Here is a 20,525-nt window from a genome sequence, read left to right on the forward strand (position 1 = left end):
AGACAAAAGCGCTAACCTACATGACATATGCATTAACCTGCAATGCAAATGCGTTAACCTGAGATGCAAATGCGCTAACCTATTGAACAAAAACATTGTTAGAATTCACACATGTGTGAATCTGCATTACAAATGCGTTAATTTTACTTTTGCAAGATTTTTAAAGGTACATGCGAGGTCCATGAGCCCCACGGTGGGCGCCAAAATGTGTCGACTTGAATTTCATCCTCAGAATGCTACCTACAACAAGTTAGTTTCACAAAATACACAGGAAATCTAAATTCAACCAACGAAACTACATGAAATACATATAAAATAAAAATACTATTATTACCTTCATGATTTATGTCTCATTGTGACCTAACTCCACTATTCCTGGTTGTAGATGGTGTGCTCTCAGACAAGCACTGATAGCTTCCAAGATGGCATATGAAGAATGGACTGATAACTGATAGTTCACAAATGCTATGATATGCAATACTACATGATTATGCTAAAATGCTAATTGCTATTTTGCTTCAAGATTAAAACTCACGGATGCATAAGTTTTACAAATGATTTAGGTTGAAAATTCACTTGAAATCTAACTCTCTCTCAACTGAAGCTCTTGATTTTATAGACCTTGAGAGGATGAAATGATGTGGCTCAGATCAACGGTCATGATCAGATCTACAGATTTGGATGGCTGTGAGCAAAGGTGAAGGTTGAGAGAAAGGGGGAAGGATAAGACAAGTGTCACTCTTCTCACCTTGACTGGGTTGCTGACTGAGGGAATCTAGGGATGGTTGGAGAAAATATAGAAGGAGGTTACGAAATATGTGTACGTACACAATATTTCATTAAGTTTGGAGGTTGGAGATAAATGATGAAATTATTATTAATTTCTTTAGCCAAATGATGAATTAGTTGGCAAAGAGAAGATGAAGTGGAGATGGTGGGTGAGTTGGACAGAGGGATTAAATAATTTAAAAAATCATTTAATATTTTAGACTATAGGATAGAAGAATAACCATTAGATATTAGATATTCAAATGATTGAAGGAGATAACTAAATATTAAATATTTAATTAACTTAATTAGAAGGATAATTAAATATTAGATATTTAATTAATTAGAGGAATATGATAGATGAATTAATTAATAAAATATTTTAATTAAATTAATTAATAGAAAGACATGAAATGAATTAAATAAATTAATCTTTTCAAATTAACTATTTGATAGAAGAATAATTATTAAATAAATATATATAATATTTATTTAATCGCTCATAGCCAATTTGATGTGTATACAACTATAAATTAGGGTTTTGTAAACATACCTCTCTGGTACTCTTGTTGTATCTTTGTAGAAGACCACAAACCCTCAAAAACAGTGAACAACCAAATCTTTGCAGAAGACCACAAACCCTCAAAAGCAATGAACAACCAAATCTTTGCAGAAGACCACAAACCCTCAAAAATAGTGAACAACCAAATCTTTGCAGAAGACCACAAACCCTCAAAAACAGTGAGTAGCCAAATCCTTTACAACCTACAAAAGTCATAGAAATGCAAAGTTACATCTATTGTTAGCTAAAAAAAATTAATATTGAAACCTAGAGTCTCAAAATTCATACTAACAGTTACAGTTCCTTGGCATTTTCTCATATTACTACGAGCAATTTTTACAACCAATAATGCACAAACAAAGCCCGCACATAGTACTTAAAATTTGCACGCAAATCCATTAATAATGCATTGAATGATATACAAGTTGTCTTCATAAAAACCAATAAATACAATTACCTTCAGCTCATAATTTTTAGTGTGCTGGTATCCCTAGATTTTATAGGAGCATGTAATGCTAAAAAAATTTAGCTCAAAATTTTTAGTGCTATGGTATCCCATAAATATGTTACCAGAGTTTATTAGGTTAAGAAAATGACAAAATTATTCATGAAAAAAGAAAAAGCCCCAGTAGAGTGCAGAGATGGAGCAACAGAACGATCTGGAGCTAATTACACACAACGCCGAACATTCTCGAATAAAACAGAAACATGGCCACTATATTTCTGGAATTGATTAATTTATTATTAATTATTAATTAATCCGTTGACAGGTATTGTGAAGTTATTCATTTTTTAAAATAAAATAAAATTAAATTAATGGCAACAACCAATGATAATAGAATTTTTATTTTATTTTAGTTATTAATTCTATTGAAATAACTAAACATTGGAAAATATAAGAGGATGAAAAAATATTTAATTGTGATTGATCAGCAGGAACTAATAAAATGCATTCATTGGATGCGTTAGTATCCTTCCTGCAGTGGGCAGGAACTAAAAATTGTGCAAGACAATTGCACAGATCTCAATCGTTCATACCAACTCTGATTTTTCTTCTCGTAATATCATGGTTGTGAGTAAACTCTATAAATGCTTTGCATAAATGCAAACGCACCGGTTTCGTATACATAATAACTATAATATCAGACATTTCAAAAAATATTATTTAGGCCTCCTTGTTTCGAGGAAGATTTATTATATTTAGCTAAATAATAGCACACACAAAAAAACTCCCTCTGCAACTATTTTCTTCATCTGATTCCACATATAGCCTGTTTTGTCCAACATGTTAAAATAAGTATGGTTGTTATAAGGTTTTTAAACGAATTGTTAGTGAATATTATAACTTGAAGTTATAAAATAAAAAAAATTATAATCTAAATTATATATATTAGAATTATTTTTTATTATATTTTATATAATATTTATTATTAGGTATATTTTAAAAATTAATTTTTTTTATATTTTTATTATTGATATATTTATTTATATAAAAATAATTATATTTACTATTTTATATTATATAATTTAATATATTCAAGTTTTTCATTTGCCTTCATTGTATTAAATGATGTGTTTAGTTCACTTAATTTTGGGAACATCTTCTTTCTCTCAAGTAGATGCCATATTGAACATATGAACTAGCCTTTAATCATGTAATATTTAATCACACAAAATATTAATATTCATTCTCTTTTTGTTCTGATTAAAATTACAGCTATGAAAGAAAAATTAACACATATAATGCCTCTTTGAGGCATTCAAGTGATAATTATATCACATCATTCCATTATCATGGTTATTGGCTCTAAACATCATAATAACAATAAGTTTTTTAATTATAACGTTGACATTAATATGAATATGTTTGTTATGCTTTTTAATTTGAAATTATGCACACCATGTAATGCCTCGCCAGGAACCCCGAAGCAAAAATCCACAAAAAGGGTGAAACATTTTTTTTTAAAGTATAAATATAATAAGTGCATTTACACAATATGCACGATAACACAAGTGTAAGACTTACACCAGAATTCCTTAAGGGTTACCAACAAAGAATTAACTTCATAAGATAGATTCCACAATTACCACTAATCCACATAATTCATCATTAACTCAATGATCACAAGAAGCCATAAGCAATAATGGATACACCATTGAAAGATTGAAAGGATATGATATAATTCCACTTCATTAAGCATTTACACATATCATAAAGGAACTGATAAAAACATCCCAAACATAGGATTACATTGCTCTTCCAATACATAGCTTCTCAATATACATATAAGGATACAACTTAACCAAATACAAGGTTGCAAAAGATCAATGATACAATGACCACAAGGGTCTCCAAATAACAATAATCTTCAACATGAGATGCAGAATGAGCCACGATCCACAGAAAACACCTGCGAAGCCAATCCTCGCATGAAGGTACAAACAAGAACATTCGATGTGAAGTGGCACTACCACCCGACCATGTAATTCCCAAAATGGAATCACCCCCATCGTGCTAGGAGATAGTTGAGGACCCTCAAGCATGCAAAAGCATGACATGGTCGATAAAACAACGCGACTCCATGACATCACAAGAGACTCCACAATAATCTAGGTGACTCAACATCACAAATACACAAATGACTCGATATCACAAAACACAAGTGAACCATCATCACACACACAAGTGAACCTAAAGAGAGAGTGTCATCGCATAGCTTGATAGTTACCTTGGTAGGCCCTCATAGGTCTCGACTCTCTGTCTTGGTAACCTCTCCCGAACCTCCAGCTCCAACTAAGTCTCATGCAGACCCTTCCAGCCTTTCGTGAAGACAAGGTGGTCGGTATACCGTTCCAGGCCTTCTCACTACATGATGAGCCTCAGTACAAGCACTCAACCATACACGAGGTAACTTATCTTATTAATGTTATGAACTACCCACCTAATCAATTAATTAGATTATCACTTATTATCTGACTTTCGCAGGGGCAACCTGCTCGAAAGCCACTCTCTCAAAGGACACTAAACATACAAGGTCACTCCCCGAGGACCCTATGGCGAAGTAGACAACCATTACACCAATTTCAGAAACAAGTGGTCAAACAAGGACATACTGACTCTTGGCTAACCATAAGGAAAAGACACTACATGGTTACGACAATGAAGTCAACATATATCACTTTGGTCAAGGTACCAAATACGCCACCACAGGACGACTGAACCACAGACCAGAAATAACACAATACAACTCTTTGCAAAGGAAAGCTAATTTCACTAAGTCTGCACTCAGACAATCTTTGAGAAAATTAGCATCATAAGCACTTGCAAATTCATTGATTGAAAATTAAACAAACAATTATTCATGACATTCACATCGCATTCAATTTCCAAATCAATATTCCATCAAGGATAAAATTCTCATTAAATAATTCAACATGAATCCTCAACAGGCATTTTAATTCATTTCCAGAATATATCCAAATTAACCAATTTAAATCACTAAATTTTGCCTTGATTCCCATTGATAACTTTATTAACCACATAATAAAATCACAAGAAAATCCTTATACATAACATAAAAACCCCTTCAACTTATTTCATTTAATAAAATTTAACTTCATAGCATAAATCGGTTTGTACTGGTAAGGGCACAAGGATCAAGCAGTGGCCAAGACCAACCCGCAGTAGTGCTGCTGCCGAGGCAACAGACACTACCTACCGGTAGTACCGCTACCGTCCGGTAGCAATCCTACTGACTAGTAGTGCTGCTACTGCTGGTAGCAGCCACTACCGACTGATAACAGTCCTACTGACCGATAGCAGTACTACTGACCGATAGTACTGCTACCTGCGGGCAGCAGACACTACTGACCCGCGTGGTGGGACTAGCCTGCCACGGGGTAAGGTAAAGTCCACGCAGAGGGTAAAAAACATACTTGCAAAGCATAATAAAAACAATAAGATGCAAAACGATATGACTACAAAGTAAACCGATACACTCCCAGATCATTTCATGGCACAAACACATAGTGCCAAAATCCAAAACACCAGAGATGGTTTCCAGGAAGGTAAATGGTGATATGAAATCACACAATTATCCCAATACATATCGGTTAGACAACAATAGAAGATTAAAACAAAAAAGAGAAGGATAAAGACCAAATTTCCACACTTCCATACACAGGAAGAATTTATTGCATAAACTCAAGGGGCAAAATTGATCTTTTCCCACACAAACCCCAAATCTTGGGCAATTAGATACTAGGAAGCACACAACAAACTGAATCTAATTCATTCTTTTCCCAAAAGAAGAGATAAAACAAGAAATTGATTTTCAAGAACACAACATACAACAAATAGAGAAATGAACCATTTCTTTCTTAAATGCAACCATATGATAAGAGCTTCACAAAATCAACAATATCAGGCATTCTTTCATCCATTCCAATCATTCCACAAGAATCTATAGGAAGATTTGCATAATTTCAACACACAGGAAACAAATTGAAAATTCCAAATTTAAATTAAAAACAAGAAGAGAACCTCCAACCTTTAAGCAATAGAAAGAAAAGAGATGAAGAATTTCCAGTCTTGCAAACCAGGTCGAATTTCCAGTTCCTCCAGGAAGTTTTCCAGAATTTCTCTCCAAAAATTCCCTTCTTTTTTCTTCCCGTGAATCCCTAGAATAGATGGAAAAATATCTTTTTAACCTAAACTTCTAGGTTTAAAGTTTTCCATCCAATCATATTTAAATATTTAAAAAGTAAAAACAATCAGATTTCTCTTTTTCCAAAAACAATTCTTTTCCAACAATTAAAATGAAAAAGTTAAATGGAAAGGTAAAAAGAAAAGCTTTTTTATTTTATTTTCTATTTTTCCAAAATACTTTCTTTCAACATAAGCATATATCATTTAAATGGCTAGGCAATTATTTATTTCCTTCCACAAAATATATTAATGCACTTTACACAATGAAGTAAGTCATTTAACCATTTAATCTAGCAACTCATTAATTAATTAAATCAATAATCACAGAGCATAATAATTAACTAATTACGCCAACATAAGATAGCATCATCCATTTAATTAAATAATCATTTAAATGAACGGAAGCACACAAAACAAAGGAGGATCAAATGATGACTCACAAATAACCAAACCAAAGCACTATGACTCGCATAGCAGCTAGACGAGAAAAGACAACCAATTGACAATACTCACACGAGTGTAACTGCAGATCAAGTTAGGGTACAACAACTATCTCCTCCACTCCCATCAGACATATAAGGTATGCTCAGACCTATGAAACTAGGTGGATTCGATACCCCGTACCTACCCGGTACTAGTACCTGCAATGTCATGCACCAAAAGAATTCATACGTGCATATAGACAAATATTTATATATACAGACACGACACACACACCGATGAAGGAGAATCGTGACGTTCCCTGTTTCACCAGAGTGAGTGAAGGAAAATCATCCCCTCGCATCCCAATACACTTGCAAACACACAACATATAAATAACGTATCGCAATATAAGGTAAAAGTGTTAGTCTATGATAATGATCCATAAAATAACATTAAACATAAGCACTGAGATACTGCATAAAAGCATACACCATACATCCATAAAAAAACATGAAATAACATCGCATATAATCTGAATCAATATACAATAATGTTCCACTGAACAGTCACTGAAGTAAATCAAAATATACAAAAAGAGGTTGATCGAGGAGGGGTACTACACACCATCAAATTAATATATTGAACATTTGCCTTGTTATTTCTCGTGTTCTCACCCATATGGTCTATGAATACTCCACTAGTCATAATGATAAGAAACAACAATCTATTATAAAAAGTAAGATCATTTGCCTTTGAACTAGTCAATATTATATAAAATAATTGCATGAACTTTCTAAACAAACAAAGTGACTACATATACATGTATAGTGTAATTGCATGTAAAAGTAGGTTTGAAAACTTTATACATACATACATATATATGATAATTTTATTCTTATATTTATCACACTTGCTAATACACCTACCTTGATAATGTTGTTAGCCACATACATCTAATCACTTAGTCACCTAATGTTGTTTATACGGCTGTATGATTAACTATATAATCACAAAGTTAATTATGTCCTTTCTAGAATTTAAATTCAACAATTGACTAAATGGGTCCCTTTATTTTCATGTCTTTAGTCAACTAAGTACAAGTTATATAAAATTTGGTTTATGTGCTAGTATTTAAAGGCAACCATTAGCATTCATTTTGAATCATTAGTAATTTACAAGTCTTCTCTTATTCTAGAGAATTGAAGGAGCAACCAAAAAATAACATATTTAGATTTTGGTATAGTAAAGGGAAGGAGAAATCTACATACATCCCTCCCTCACCCTCTTCCTAGATATCTATATCTATACCTATTTGCCCCTCTCTGTCTCTCTCTCTCTCTCCAAATTGCAAACATAAGACATGTCTATTGGTAATTTGAGTCTATTGGATGCATAGTTGATTTGAATATATCAACTCTTCATTGAAACGTTTGTTGCAATGACCTCTCAATTGTCTCATGTACTACACAAATGTATTTAAAAAAAAAAAATCTTCATTGAACTTCCACAACTCTTCGATGTACCCATTGCACACCAAAATAAGATTGCTAGTTAAATAGCTAAAAACACAATCTTACAGAAACTAATAACATAAGAACTCAGCTTTATGATGAATAGAAAGAGGGGCATCCCCAGCGACCTTCCTAAAATACCGTAGCTACTTATAACTCCTAAACTTTTGACTTTCCTCTAAAGGACTCACGCTACTCGGATACATTCATTACACACTACATGATTTTCACAAACATTGCACCGATAATAATTACAAGTACCCTTTTTGGAGCATAGAGTGCACCGCGGATTTGCATAATGTCCAGATATTTGAAGCATAAGATGTTGGGGATGATGTTTAGAATGGATTATCCCGTCTTTCCTTTGCTCCTCCAAAACTGCTCTAATACCTCTCATATTAACTTCAGTGGCCAGCTTCGAGACAATATGGAGTTGAACCCACTGAAATAGTGCCTCTACCACCTCCTTCCTCTTCCGCTCACCATCTCCCCCTTCTCATCCACCACCATTACTCGTCTCTCCTCCTCTTTCACACTCACAACTTCTGCACTAATAATACCACGTACCATATTTCTCAGTTCTACTATTTTTTCGTCACTTCCCATTCTTGTTAAATCGTTGTACAAATACTTCATGTGCCGCCAAAATCTGTCTGCTTCAAATAGTGAGATGCTGGGAATGGGGCTCATCTCCCCTAAGAGCTTCGTGTTATCATCTGTAATGCAATTTTCATCCGTATACCATAGGCACGTACCGTCTGTACTGGACTTATCATCTGTACTCCAAATATAGTAGAGTTGAAAATGGCCTTTCAACTTGGTGAGAGCGTACTCCACCTCAGCACACAACTGCAACATGTCATTTACTCTACCCACGAATAACATCTTCATTTCTCCACTTGGCGACCCATCTTTCACCTGTTATCGGGACAACCAGAAAAAACAAAAATAAGATAATTCTCCCACATACATACATATCATATCATATATGCGTGTTAAATAAAATCAGGCCTTTTGTAAGGAAGCAAAGGTGTGCGGAAACGCTTCCTACGCTAATCTTGAGAGGACGGTTATGCAACTTTCAACTTAAATATTACTAAGATATCAAGAAATGCACAATAAAGCATAAACAAAATAGCAATGAACACATAACACAGTGCAATGCAAGTTCTTACAGGAGCGCATCACCACAAATCGAACTCAGAGAGACTCCTTCTAGCATCTAGTCTTGCAAAAAACTCAATTATCAAACTCCTCCCCAAGCCCTCCTTTTATAGTGATTTTACAACCTGGAAACCACTTGTGGTTTTACAAAACCATGGGCTTAACCACCATGCCACATGGTGCCCATTTTTGACATTTACATTTCCAAAATGGAAAAACAACCAGGTTAAAATAGTAATCCCGTCCATAATTTTGTCCCCTAGCTTAGACCCTCTTAAAAGTCACAAAATGAGTCATTAAGGCTCTAAAAAAGGCCCACCTATATTCTACTATGGACAAGACTCATTTTTAACAACTCACTAACCATTTTCCAATGCATAAACATGTGGAAAACTACCTCAAACAAATTCTGGAATTTTCTAGAAAAAGACTGCAAGGTTGAGACACATGTTTCTCAACATTCTCCCACTTGTCGAACACCTTGCAAGAGTCAGGGGATCCAAAATATCATGGACTTAATTGCTAGGGGCCGAGAGGCCCATAGACTCTGAACACCATCTGAATTTCTCTGTGCTCACGGGCTTAGTTAATGCATCAGCAACATTCACCAAAGTTTCTACCTTTTCTAGCTTCACCTTGCCATCCTCAATCATATCTCTCACAAAATGATATTGTACATCAATGTGCTTGGTCCTGGCATGAAAAGTAGGGTTCTTCGCTAGGCAGATTGCACTCTGACTGTCACTGTAAATTGTCACTGCACCCTGTTTGAACTCTATATCTGAACACAATCTCTTTAGCCAGATGGCTTCCTTACATGCATGAGTAGCTGCCATATATTCTGCCTCAGTAGTGGACAAAGTGACCACAGCTTGTCGCTTGCTCATCCAACTGATTGCACCACCGAATAATGTAAACACATATGCACTGGTGGATCTTCTTCTATCAACATCACCGGCCCAGTCTGAATCCACATAGCCTCGAATATCTAAGGAATGCTCATTTCCTGTTCCATGAAAACATATCAAGTACTCTGAAGTACCCCTCAAGTATCTGAAAACTCTTTTTACTGCATCCCAATGTGCTCTTCCTGGATTAGACATATAACGAGAAAGAACTCCCACTGCTTGGGCAATGTCTGGTCTTGTACAAACCATAGTATACATCAAACTTCCAACAACACTCTGATATGGTACTCGACTCATCTCTTCCATCTCCAATGGGGATGTAGGACACTGTGAACTAGAAAGCTTTGTTCCCATTGTAATAGGAACACTCAATGGTCTTGAATCCTGCATATTGAATCTTTTCAAAATAGTACCAACATACTTGCTTTGGCCTAGCCAAAGCTTTCTGTTTTGTCTATCTCTTACAATCTCCATTCCCAGAATGTGCCTAGCTGCACCAAGATCTTTCATTTCAAACTTTATCAAGAGCTGAGATTTTAACTCTGCAATCAAACCTTTTCCTTTGCCAATAAACATGTCATCGACATACAGGGCAATAACCAAGAAACGATCACCATCAGATTTAAAATATATACAGTGATCAAATTTAGATCGCACAAATCTCAAACTCAACACATATGCATCAAACTTCTGGTACCACATCCTAGGACTCTGTTTTAAACCATACAAGGATTTCTTCAACTTACAGACCAAATGACTTTTACCTTTCATCACATAGTGCTTTGGCTGTGTCATGTAAATTTCTTCCTCCAAATCTCCATGAAGGAAAGCTGTTTTCACATCCATTTGCTCGATCTCTAGATCACAGGCTGCTACAATAGAAAGTAAAAATCTAATGGATGTCATTTTGGCTACTGGAGAAAAAATCTCACCATAATCTACTCCCTCAACTTGAGAGTAACCTTTTGCAACCAAACGTGCTTTATACTTCTCAATGCTTCCATCTGAACCCATCTTCTTCTTGAACACCCATTTACAACCAACAAGCTTTCGTCCTTCATGCAATGGTACAAGGTCCCATGTTTCATTCCTCTTAAGAGCTGCCATTTCTTCATCCATGGCTATTTTCCAGGACTTTGAATCATTCATACCAAGAGCCTCTTCTACAGATCTCAGTTCATCAATGTTAGCATTCAATGCAAATATGCATCTCCAATCATCAGGAGAATACCCATACCTTTCAGGTGGTTTCCTTTGTCTAGTAGACCTTCGAGCAAGATCTGGTTCAGGTTCAGCTTCAGGTACCTCTTCTTCCTCTGATGATTCAGAACTCATAGAGCTCTCCTCGACTTCTTGTCTTTCTAAGGGCCTCGATTCAACTTTCTCCGGTGTAGCAGGTAGTTGAATCACATCTTTCTTTTGTTCTGTTTGTTTTGGCTGCACTGTAACAGAAGAAGGCTTAGTTTCTCTAAAAATAACACTTCTTGAATAAAATACAATTTGTTCAACAGGATTCCAAAGCTTGTATCCTTTTACACCATAACTGTATCCGATGAAAATACATTTAACAGCGTTGTTGTCCAATTTTGTCCGCTTCTCCTTTGGCACATGAGCATATGCTTCGCAACCGAACACTCTCAGATGTCTAAGTGAAGGCTTGTGGCCTGACCACGCTTCCATTGGCGTCTTATCAACAAGAGCTGATGTAGGAGACCTGTTTATCAGGTAGCAGGCAGTGGTTACAGCTTCAGCCCAGAACTTTTGTTCTAGTCCAGCTCCACTCAGCATACTCCTAGCTTTCTCCATCAAGGTCCTGTTCATTCTTTCTGCAACTCCATTCTGTTGTGGAGAATACGGAGTTGTCTTCTCTCTTTTAATACCACAATCTTTACAAAATGTGTCAAAATCATTGGAGCAAAATTCACCACCATTATCAGTTCTCAAACATTTTATTTTATTTCCAGTCTGCAACTCAACCATTGCTTTAAATTCTTTGAAACGACTGAAAACTTCAGTTTTACTCCTAAGAAAATAAACCCGTGTTCTTCTATTGAAATCATCAATGAAAGAAACATAATAAACTGATCTACCAATAGAAGGAACATCAACTGGACCAAATACATTCGAATGGATTAGATCCAAAATACATGAAGACTTATGAGAACTCGAGTAAAACTGAATGCGGTTTTGTTTACCATAGATACAATGCTCACAAAAATCAAATTCAAGATTGCAATCATTCAACCCATCAACAAGGTTCTTATTTTTCAAGGTTCGCAGACCCTTCTCACCTATGTGGCCAAGTCTCTGGTGCCATAACATGGTCTTCTCTGCAGGCAACTTTGATTCGATAGACAGAGCACCCTTGGGTGCCCAAAAACCACGACCATCTGTTGAAAGAGAAACTCTCTCCTTTTCCAAGTGAGTAGTCTTTTTCACAATCTTATCAGAAGTACTATTGCACTCAACTGTGCATGCATCAAGCTGGTACAGTGTACCCAATCTGCTTCCTCTTGCTATCACCATAGCACCTCTTACCATTTTCACACCTGCTTCAGAAAACTGTACATGCATACCCGCATCTATTAGCTTGCTAACAGATAACAAATTCCTTGCTAGTCCTGGGATATGCAAGACACCATCAAATTTTCTAATTCTACCATCATAAAATTTCACACGAATACTTCCACAACCAACAATATCAAGTATTGAGTTATCACCCAAATACACCTTACCACCATCAAAATTTTCATACTTACTAAACTAGTTTCTATTAGGAGTCATGTGGAGAGATGCACCTGAGTCTATTAACCATGCATTGTCACCTGCACGAGTGGCCAAGGCCGCAATGAAAGCATCTCTATCTTCCTTCTCGGACTCAGAATCAGAATCTTGCTTCTTCTTCTTTTTCTTCTTTACAGTCCTTTCGGAAATGTCTGGGCTTTCCACAATTCCAGCAAATTACCTTGGACTTACCAGGAGATTTTGATCTCCCCTTATTCTTGGACTTAGAACGACCATGCTACTTTTCATTCTTGCCTCTTTCTTTTGGTCTTCCTCGAACACTCAGAGCCTCTTTGGCATTAAGAGAAACCTCCATCTTATCTCCTCAGAAAGTAGAGAACCAACAACATCCTCCACCTTCAAGACGACTGCAGTGCTCCCTATGGCCATCACAAGGCTGTCCCATGAGTCTGGCAACGAACATAGCAAGATTTGACATCTTTCTTCTTCATCCATTGGCACCCCAACAGAGGTCAACTGAGTTACCAACATATTAAAGCTTTCCAGATGCTCATAAATTCGTCCACCTTCTTCCATTCTCAAAGAATACAATTTCTTCCTTAAGAAGATCTTGTTCACAAGTGATTTTGCTTGGTAGATCTCACTTAGCTTCTTCCAAAGCTTCTTTGCAGTAGATTCTTCATGGACATTTATCAGAATAGAGTCTGCAAGACACAATCTGATGAGACCTTTAGCTTTTCTATCAGTCACATCATATTGTGCAGCTAAAGTTGGATCTGCGGGCCTATGCTTATTCTCATCAATCGCATCCCATAGATCTCGATCAATCAACAGATCTTCCATCTTCAGCTTCCACATCTCAAAGTTTGTGCCAGAAAACTTCTCTACATCAATCCTCCCTGATATACTTGCCATCTTTTCAATCCTGCAACATAGAAATGAAATACTCTGCACAAGCTCCCACTCAAACTTTGATTAGCTCAAAAAACCCTGTACCCAACAAATAGAACCAAAACTGGCCAGGCTCTGATACCACTTGTAAGGAAGCAAAGGTGTGCGGAAACGCTTCCTACGCTAATCTTGAGAGGACGGTTATGCAACTTTCAACTTAAATATTACTAAGATATCAAGAAATGCACAATAAAGCATAAACAAAATAGCAATGAACACATAACACAGTGATTACCGTGGGGAAACCCTTCTGGGAGAAAAACCCCACCCTCCAAAACTCGCACAATGTATTATCAAATCAAGCTGATTACAATACACTTGCAATGCAAGTTCTTACAGGAGCGCATCACCACAACTCGAACTCAGAGAGACTCCTTCTAGCATCCAGTCTTGCAAAAAACTCAATTATCAAACTCCTCCCCAAGCCCTCCTTTTATAGTGATTTTACAACCTGGAAACCATTTGTGGTTTTACAAAACCATGGGCTTAACCACCATGCCACATGGTGCCCATTTTTGACATTTACATTTCCAAAATGGAAAAACAACCAGGTTAAAATAGTAATCCCGTCCATAATTTTGTCCCCTAGCTTAGACCCTCTTAAAAGTCACAAAATGAGTCATTAAGGCTCTAAAAATGGCCCACCTATATTCTACTATGGACAAGACTCATTTTTAACAACTCACTAACCATTTTCCAATGCATAAACATGTGGAAAACTACCTCAAACAAATTCTGGAATTTTCCAGAAAAAGACTGCAAGGTTGAGACACATGTTTCTCAACACCTTTGATTGTCACCCCTACCCGTCACTTATAATAAATTTTGCGTTCTATTAGTAATTTAAAATGTCATATACACAGTGCTATAAAAATAAAATATAACATGTCAATCTAGTAAATTTCAAGTCTGTAATATACTATCTAAAATAGAGAAAACGAACGTTTAGACCATCAAATTCCATTAGGAATGATTTTAACTAATTTTCAAACTGCTTAGAAAAAAGGGCTTAGAATAAAATAAGTACTTCAACTTCACCTCTGATTGACCGGAGGGCAGATTTTGAAAAAGAAATTGGCTGCAGTTGCACATCATCTCCCATTCTGAATTTCTGAGCTCTTCTTCCCGACCCTGCGAAAATGGAAATGCTTCCACTCCCCACCTTTCTATTATCTCAAATGCATTCTTGTTGGAGATTCTTCCTTTGCCATCCAACACCAGCACCGGGCATGGAGTTAAATTGAGTGGGAATTCTATTAAAGAAAAGAAATGCTCTAGTGACGATAGAATCAAATTATGGAGCATTGGGCATGGAGCATCTGCAGCAACTCTCTTGAACAAATCCTCCTCACAATATGCAACCCAAACCACTTCTACGAGATTGTGATATCTGCCTTGTATCTTCATATATAAATCATTGAACGCTGAATAGTGCCACTTAGTCATGTCGCAGTTTGAAAAGAAAAGCAATGTCACTTTTCCTTGTAAATCCATGAGTTTCACCTACAATTTTTTAAATTTTACCAACTTGCATAAGCTTGAATAGGGAAGCAATGTCAATTTATCGATTTGCATGAGTCTTTTGATTAATAGAAAAAGTTCAAAACTAAGAAACCAAATAATAAAAAAATACCTGCCGATTTTTCTTGAGGAGAAAATCTGTTTGCAGCATTGCTCTCAGGATTTCTACGTTGCTTACACTCGGAGCTCTCAATAAAAAAGCTGCTTCATTTAATATATACGAGATATCTTCCCATACGGACGGACATTTTATACCTTTTACTTCTAAATTAACTCTGCTTCTGAAAACAGAGGGGTATGTTCCATAGATTTTGGGGAAAGTAGCAGACACCTCATCAAGGAATAAGGAAGGTGAATAAGCCATAATTCTATCTCTCACCTCAGATGGTAATGCACTGAAATATCTGCCGGCATATATGATTGGCCACTCTCTTGAGTACGATTCTAGTTGTTTTTTACCTTTTTCAATTAAGTTACCCTCTGTTTGCAAGGAACTATACCAACGACCTTCAATAATGAAGATGAGACGGGAGGCCGGTGGAAGGGAGGATGGATAGAAGGGGCATCTATGGATGTCGATCAGTAGACCTTCGTCAAATATCTTTGATATCATTACCTTCAACAATAAAGCACTACGTCCCTCCTCTGTTTCCTGCAAATTAAGACAAGTTATTGAATAATACAAAGCTTTCATTCTCTGCAAAAGAAATACATTCAAATATAAGATATAATTATCAATCGGATATAAATCACCACTCCTACCTGCCAGGAGTCGTCTGTTATCACCACGAAATTCCAATCTTCTTTTCCCCTGTACATTTCTATCCACCGCCTGATCATCTTTTCACTCCGTGAAATATTTAGCCGCCACAAGCTCTGAAAAGACCCCACATTCTCCATCCATTTTTCACCTAGGCTTTCACAATATGACAGATCTAATTTTATTAGGGATGCCAGGCAGTGAAAATCGCTTGAGAGCTCCTCCAGTTTATAGCACATTGATAAATCCAGCGTTTCCAAGCGGCCAAGTTTCCCAAAACCATCAGGAAGTTTGGACATGCTTATGCATTTGGACAGATCCAAATATTTTAGAGTTCTAAGGCATCCAAAGTCACTGCACAGTTCCTGTATCTTATCACACCCTGATAATACTAACCTTTCCAAACAGACAAGTTTGCCAAAACCATCGGGAAGTTTGGACAGGCTTTTGCATTTGGACAGATCCAAATGATTTAGAGCTCCGAGACATCCAAAGTCGCTGCCCAATTCATGCATCTTATCACACTCTGATAATTCTAAGCTTTTCAAACAGCCAAGTTTCCCAAAACCATCAGGAAGTTTGGATAGGCTTTTGCATTTGGACAGATACAAATGTTCTAGAGCTCCGAGACATCCAAAGTCGCTGCCCAATTCATGCATCTTATCACACTCTGATAATTCTAAGCTTTTCAAACAGCCATGTTTCCCAAAACCATCAGGAAGTTTGGACAGGCTTATGCATTTGGACAAATCCAAATATTTTAGAGCTCTAAGGCATCCAAAGTCGCTGCACAGTTCCTGTATCTTATCACACCCTGATAATACTAACCTTTCCAAACAGACAAGTTTGCCAAAACCATCGGAAAGTTTGGACAGGCTTTTGCATTTGGACAGATCCAAATGATTTAGAGCTCCGAGATATCCAAAGTCGCTGCCCAATTCATGCATCTTATCACACTCTGATAATTCTAACCTTTCCAAACAACCAAGTTTCCCAAAACCATCAGGAAGTTTGGACAGGCTTTTGCATTTGGACAGATCCAAATGATTTAGAGCTCCGAGACATCCAAAGTCGCTGCCCAATTCATGCATCTTATCACACTCTGATAATTCTAAGCTTTTCAAACAGCCAAGTTTCCCAAAACCATCAGGAAGTTTGGACAGGCTTTTGCATTTGGACAGATACAAATGTTTTAGAGCTCCGAGACATCCAAAGTCGCTGCCCAATTCATGCATCTTATCACACTGATAAATCTAAGCTTTTCAAACAGCCAAGTTTCCCAGAACCATCAGGAAGTTTGGACATGCTTTTGCATTTGGACAGATACAAATGTTTTAGAGCTCCGAGACACCCAAAGTCGCTGCACAGTTCCTCTATCTTATCACACCCTGATAAGTCTAACCTTTCCAAACAGCCAAGTTTCCCAAAACCATCAGGAAGTTTGGACAGACTTTTGCATTTGGACAGATACAAATGTTTTAGAGCTCCGAGACATCCAAAGTCGCTGCTCAATTCATGCATCTTATCACACTGATAAATCTAAGCTTTTCAAACAGCCAAGTTTCCCAAAACCATCAGGAAGTTTGGACATGCTTTTGCATTTGGACAGATACAAATGTTTTAGAGCTCCGAGACACCCAAAGTCGCTGCACAGTTCCTGTATCTTATCACACCCTGATAAGTCTAACCTTTCCAAACACCCAAGTTTCCCAAAACCATCAGGAAGTTTGGACAGATACAAATGTTTTAGAGCTCCGAGACATCCAAAGTAGCTGCCCAATTCATGCATCTTATCACACTCTGATAATCTTAATGTTTGCAAACAGCTAAGTTTCCCAAAATCTTCAGGTAGCCTTAACAAGCTCTTGCATCCAGACATGCTTAATGTCTTCAACCCTGCCAAGCGATGAAAGTCATCGCACAATTCTTGCAAACATTCACAATAATCTAAGTATAAACTTTGCAGCCAACTTAATTGACCGAAGCCGTTGGGAAGCACCTTTAAGTTCTTCAAGCCAGTCAATGAACTTGTACTCTTCTGGAGAGACAAGTCGCAAATCTTGTGTGGGAGACTACTCAGCATACTACAGCCCTTAAAATTTTAAGGATGGTAGGTTTTCAATCCCTTCCGGTAGCCAAAGAAGATTACAGCACGCATATAGTATGAGTGACTGTAATGACAACAGCTTTTTGAAGTCACATGGGAGCTCTTGCAAACTTTTGGAATTTGCGAACTCAAGCACAGTAAGGGAGTTAAGTTCTCCAAATCCTTCTTGTAACCGGATTAGGTCATTACACTGGCGTAAATGTAACTCTCGTAGTGATCGGAGCTTCCCAATTGACCCCGGTAGCTCCTTCAGACCTTTAATGCCGGACAGTATTAACTTCTGCAGACAGTAAAACTTCACAAAACTTGAGACTTCTGCAATATGAAATCCTGTCAGCTCCAAATGTTTTAGTTGAATAAGATGCCCAAACTCTATCCCTGGATGTATATCAGTTCCATTCTTCGAAAGTTTGAGTACTTGCAATCAAGAAAAATGCTGCATCCAAAAGAGACTTATTAACAACATTCCAAAAAAATAGGACGTCATAATGGGTAGGGTGGAGGGGGTGAAGGGTACAAAACAGATTTGGTCATATTTGAAAAAACAAAAACAAAAACTAAAACTTAGTACTGACATCAACTTACCTTGGGCAGACTCCAAATTTTGTTCTCCATGAAGCGCAAGTTTTTAAGCTTCAACATGTCAATAGCCAAATTGGGCACTTTGCCCGCTTGTAGAAACCTCAGCTCATCAAATCGCTTACTGCATTGCCCGCTCACAATTGTGTTGTTTCCCATAGCAAATACTCGGAGAGACCTACTCATAGTGTCTAATACTTCTGCAGACACATTGAACGGGTTTATGTTGTATTTTTGCCAAACTCCTTTTGTTCGGGCAAGATCCTGGATACATTCAAACCAAAAAAAACATTACAAAATTTAGAAACTTTAAATCTTTAATTATTTAATACTTTAAAAAGTTTTCATACCTCTTCACTATCCATTGCCATAGAAATATCATCTTCACTTGTGTATCGATTGCCTTTTGATTTTTTTGCGACCAGATCTCAAAATGAGGTCGTGAATGCTCAGATAAGATTCATCATAGTGAGATTCGGCCTTTATTCTTTTGACCAGAGCACCCTCTAGTAGACAATCCATGGCTTCCTCTCCCACAATCCAAGCAACTTCATTCCACTTCCAGTTATAGAAGAAAGAGCAGATATCGAGGAACGCCTCCTGAGCACTAGGTGTAAGTTCATGGTAGGCAAACAGAATTCGAGACTCCTCAAAAACGTCTTCCTTGTCACAACTGAAATCGTTTTCATTATTTAGCCAGCCAAGAACTTTTTCATAAGCTTTAACTTTGTTACTTCTTTTATGGAGATACGCTCCCACCGCTTCTAAAAACAGAGGACAGCAACTGCATTTTTTTGCAATCTCCCTAGCTTGAAGCTTTTCTTTCACCATGGAATCAATGTCTCTTTTAGTGTCAATTTTCCTACACAACACTTGAAGGGAAGCCTCCACAGACAGGGATTCAGTGGCGTATAATTTACAGGGTTCAAATCTGCAGCTTTCAAACACTACAGAGACATTTGTTTTTCTTGCTGTTGCAAGAATCCTCACTAGTTTTGGACTGTCGATCAGCTTGGGTATAAGACGTTCCAGATGTTCTCTCTTTAAGATGTTGTCGATATATATGAAAACTTTTTTCTCCATAATCGATTTCAGCTTTTGTTGTCCATCCTGAAAATCTCTTACCTTTTCATGTTTTCTACCAGTCAAGTCGCTTAAAATCTGAATCTGTATTTCTTCTATGTTAGGATTTGATTCTAAATTTTTGACGAGAGTGACTTTAGAATATTTCCAGCCCTGCAAATTTAAAGATGCAAACACTTCATTTGCCAAAGTGGTTTTTCCGGCTCCACCAATGCCGTGTACAATCACGGCCACAGCAGCTGACTTGTCATTATCCCACTCAATGAGTTTGATCACTTCAGTAATCTTCTGATCTATGCCCACAACTACAGATAAAAACAGTATAGCAGTTTTTAAAAAAAATATATAAATCACAAGTTTGCTATGAACAAAGGCTTATTGATAACTAAATAATTGGTGATAATTTACCTTCAGGATCATGGAATGGAACCGGTGGTTGGCTGCATTCTGAATCGTGATAATGTGAGAGGCTTATTTGCGAATGGAGCATTCTGCCCTTTCATCCACTTGTCTCCGAAGCTGTGCAAGTTGTTCTTCCTCGGTTCCAGCCAACAACCATCTTCCAATTTTATGCAATAAAATCTTAGATTTAACGAGAATGGCAACATATAATAGTCAAGAAAATAATGCTTAATTAAATTCAAGTGATGCTAAGAGATGACAAGGTACTAGAAGTTCTTGTCAAATATTCGTTAAGAAAAAATGGTCAGACAATCAAATATAGAAGATAGATCT

At 36.9% G+C, this 20,525-nt stretch overlaps 1 protein-coding gene across 1 annotated transcript; it reads right to left on the reverse strand.

Annotated features, from left to right (window-relative positions):
* Positions 1-17,546: 17,546 nt before the first annotated feature.
* Positions 17,547-20,280, reverse strand: LOC131073084 (disease resistance protein RPV1-like). Its single transcript, XM_059208796.1, has 5 exons — positions 20,199-20,280; positions 19,203-20,095; positions 18,714-18,971; positions 18,171-18,528; positions 17,547-17,917 (listed from the first exon to the last, which is right to left on the reverse strand). The coding sequence occupies exons 1-5, from the start codon at positions 20,278-20,280 to the stop codon at positions 17,547-17,549; spliced, it is 1,962 nt and encodes a 653-aa protein (XP_059064779.1).
* Positions 20,281-20,525: the final 245 nt, after the last annotated feature.

The sequence above is a fragment of the Cryptomeria japonica genome, chromosome 7, assembly GCF_030272615.1.
Source record: "Cryptomeria japonica chromosome 7, Sugi_1.0, whole genome shotgun sequence".
NCBI lineage: Eukaryota > Viridiplantae > Streptophyta > Pinopsida > Cupressales > Cupressaceae > Cryptomeria > Cryptomeria japonica.

Coding starts and splice junctions, on each gene's coding strand:
- LOC131073084 (XM_059208796.1), bottom strand. CDS start 20,280: ATGCTCCATTCGCAAATAAGCCTCTCACATTATCACGATTCAGAATGC. Junction 20,096..20,198: donor TCCATTCCATGATCCTGAAG/GTAAATTATCAC, acceptor TTTTATCTGTAG/TTGTGGGCATAGATCAGAAG. Junction 18,972..19,202: donor GTCTACTAGAGGGTGCTCTG/GTCAAAAGAATA, acceptor GAATGTATCCAG/GATCTTGCCCGAACAAAAGG.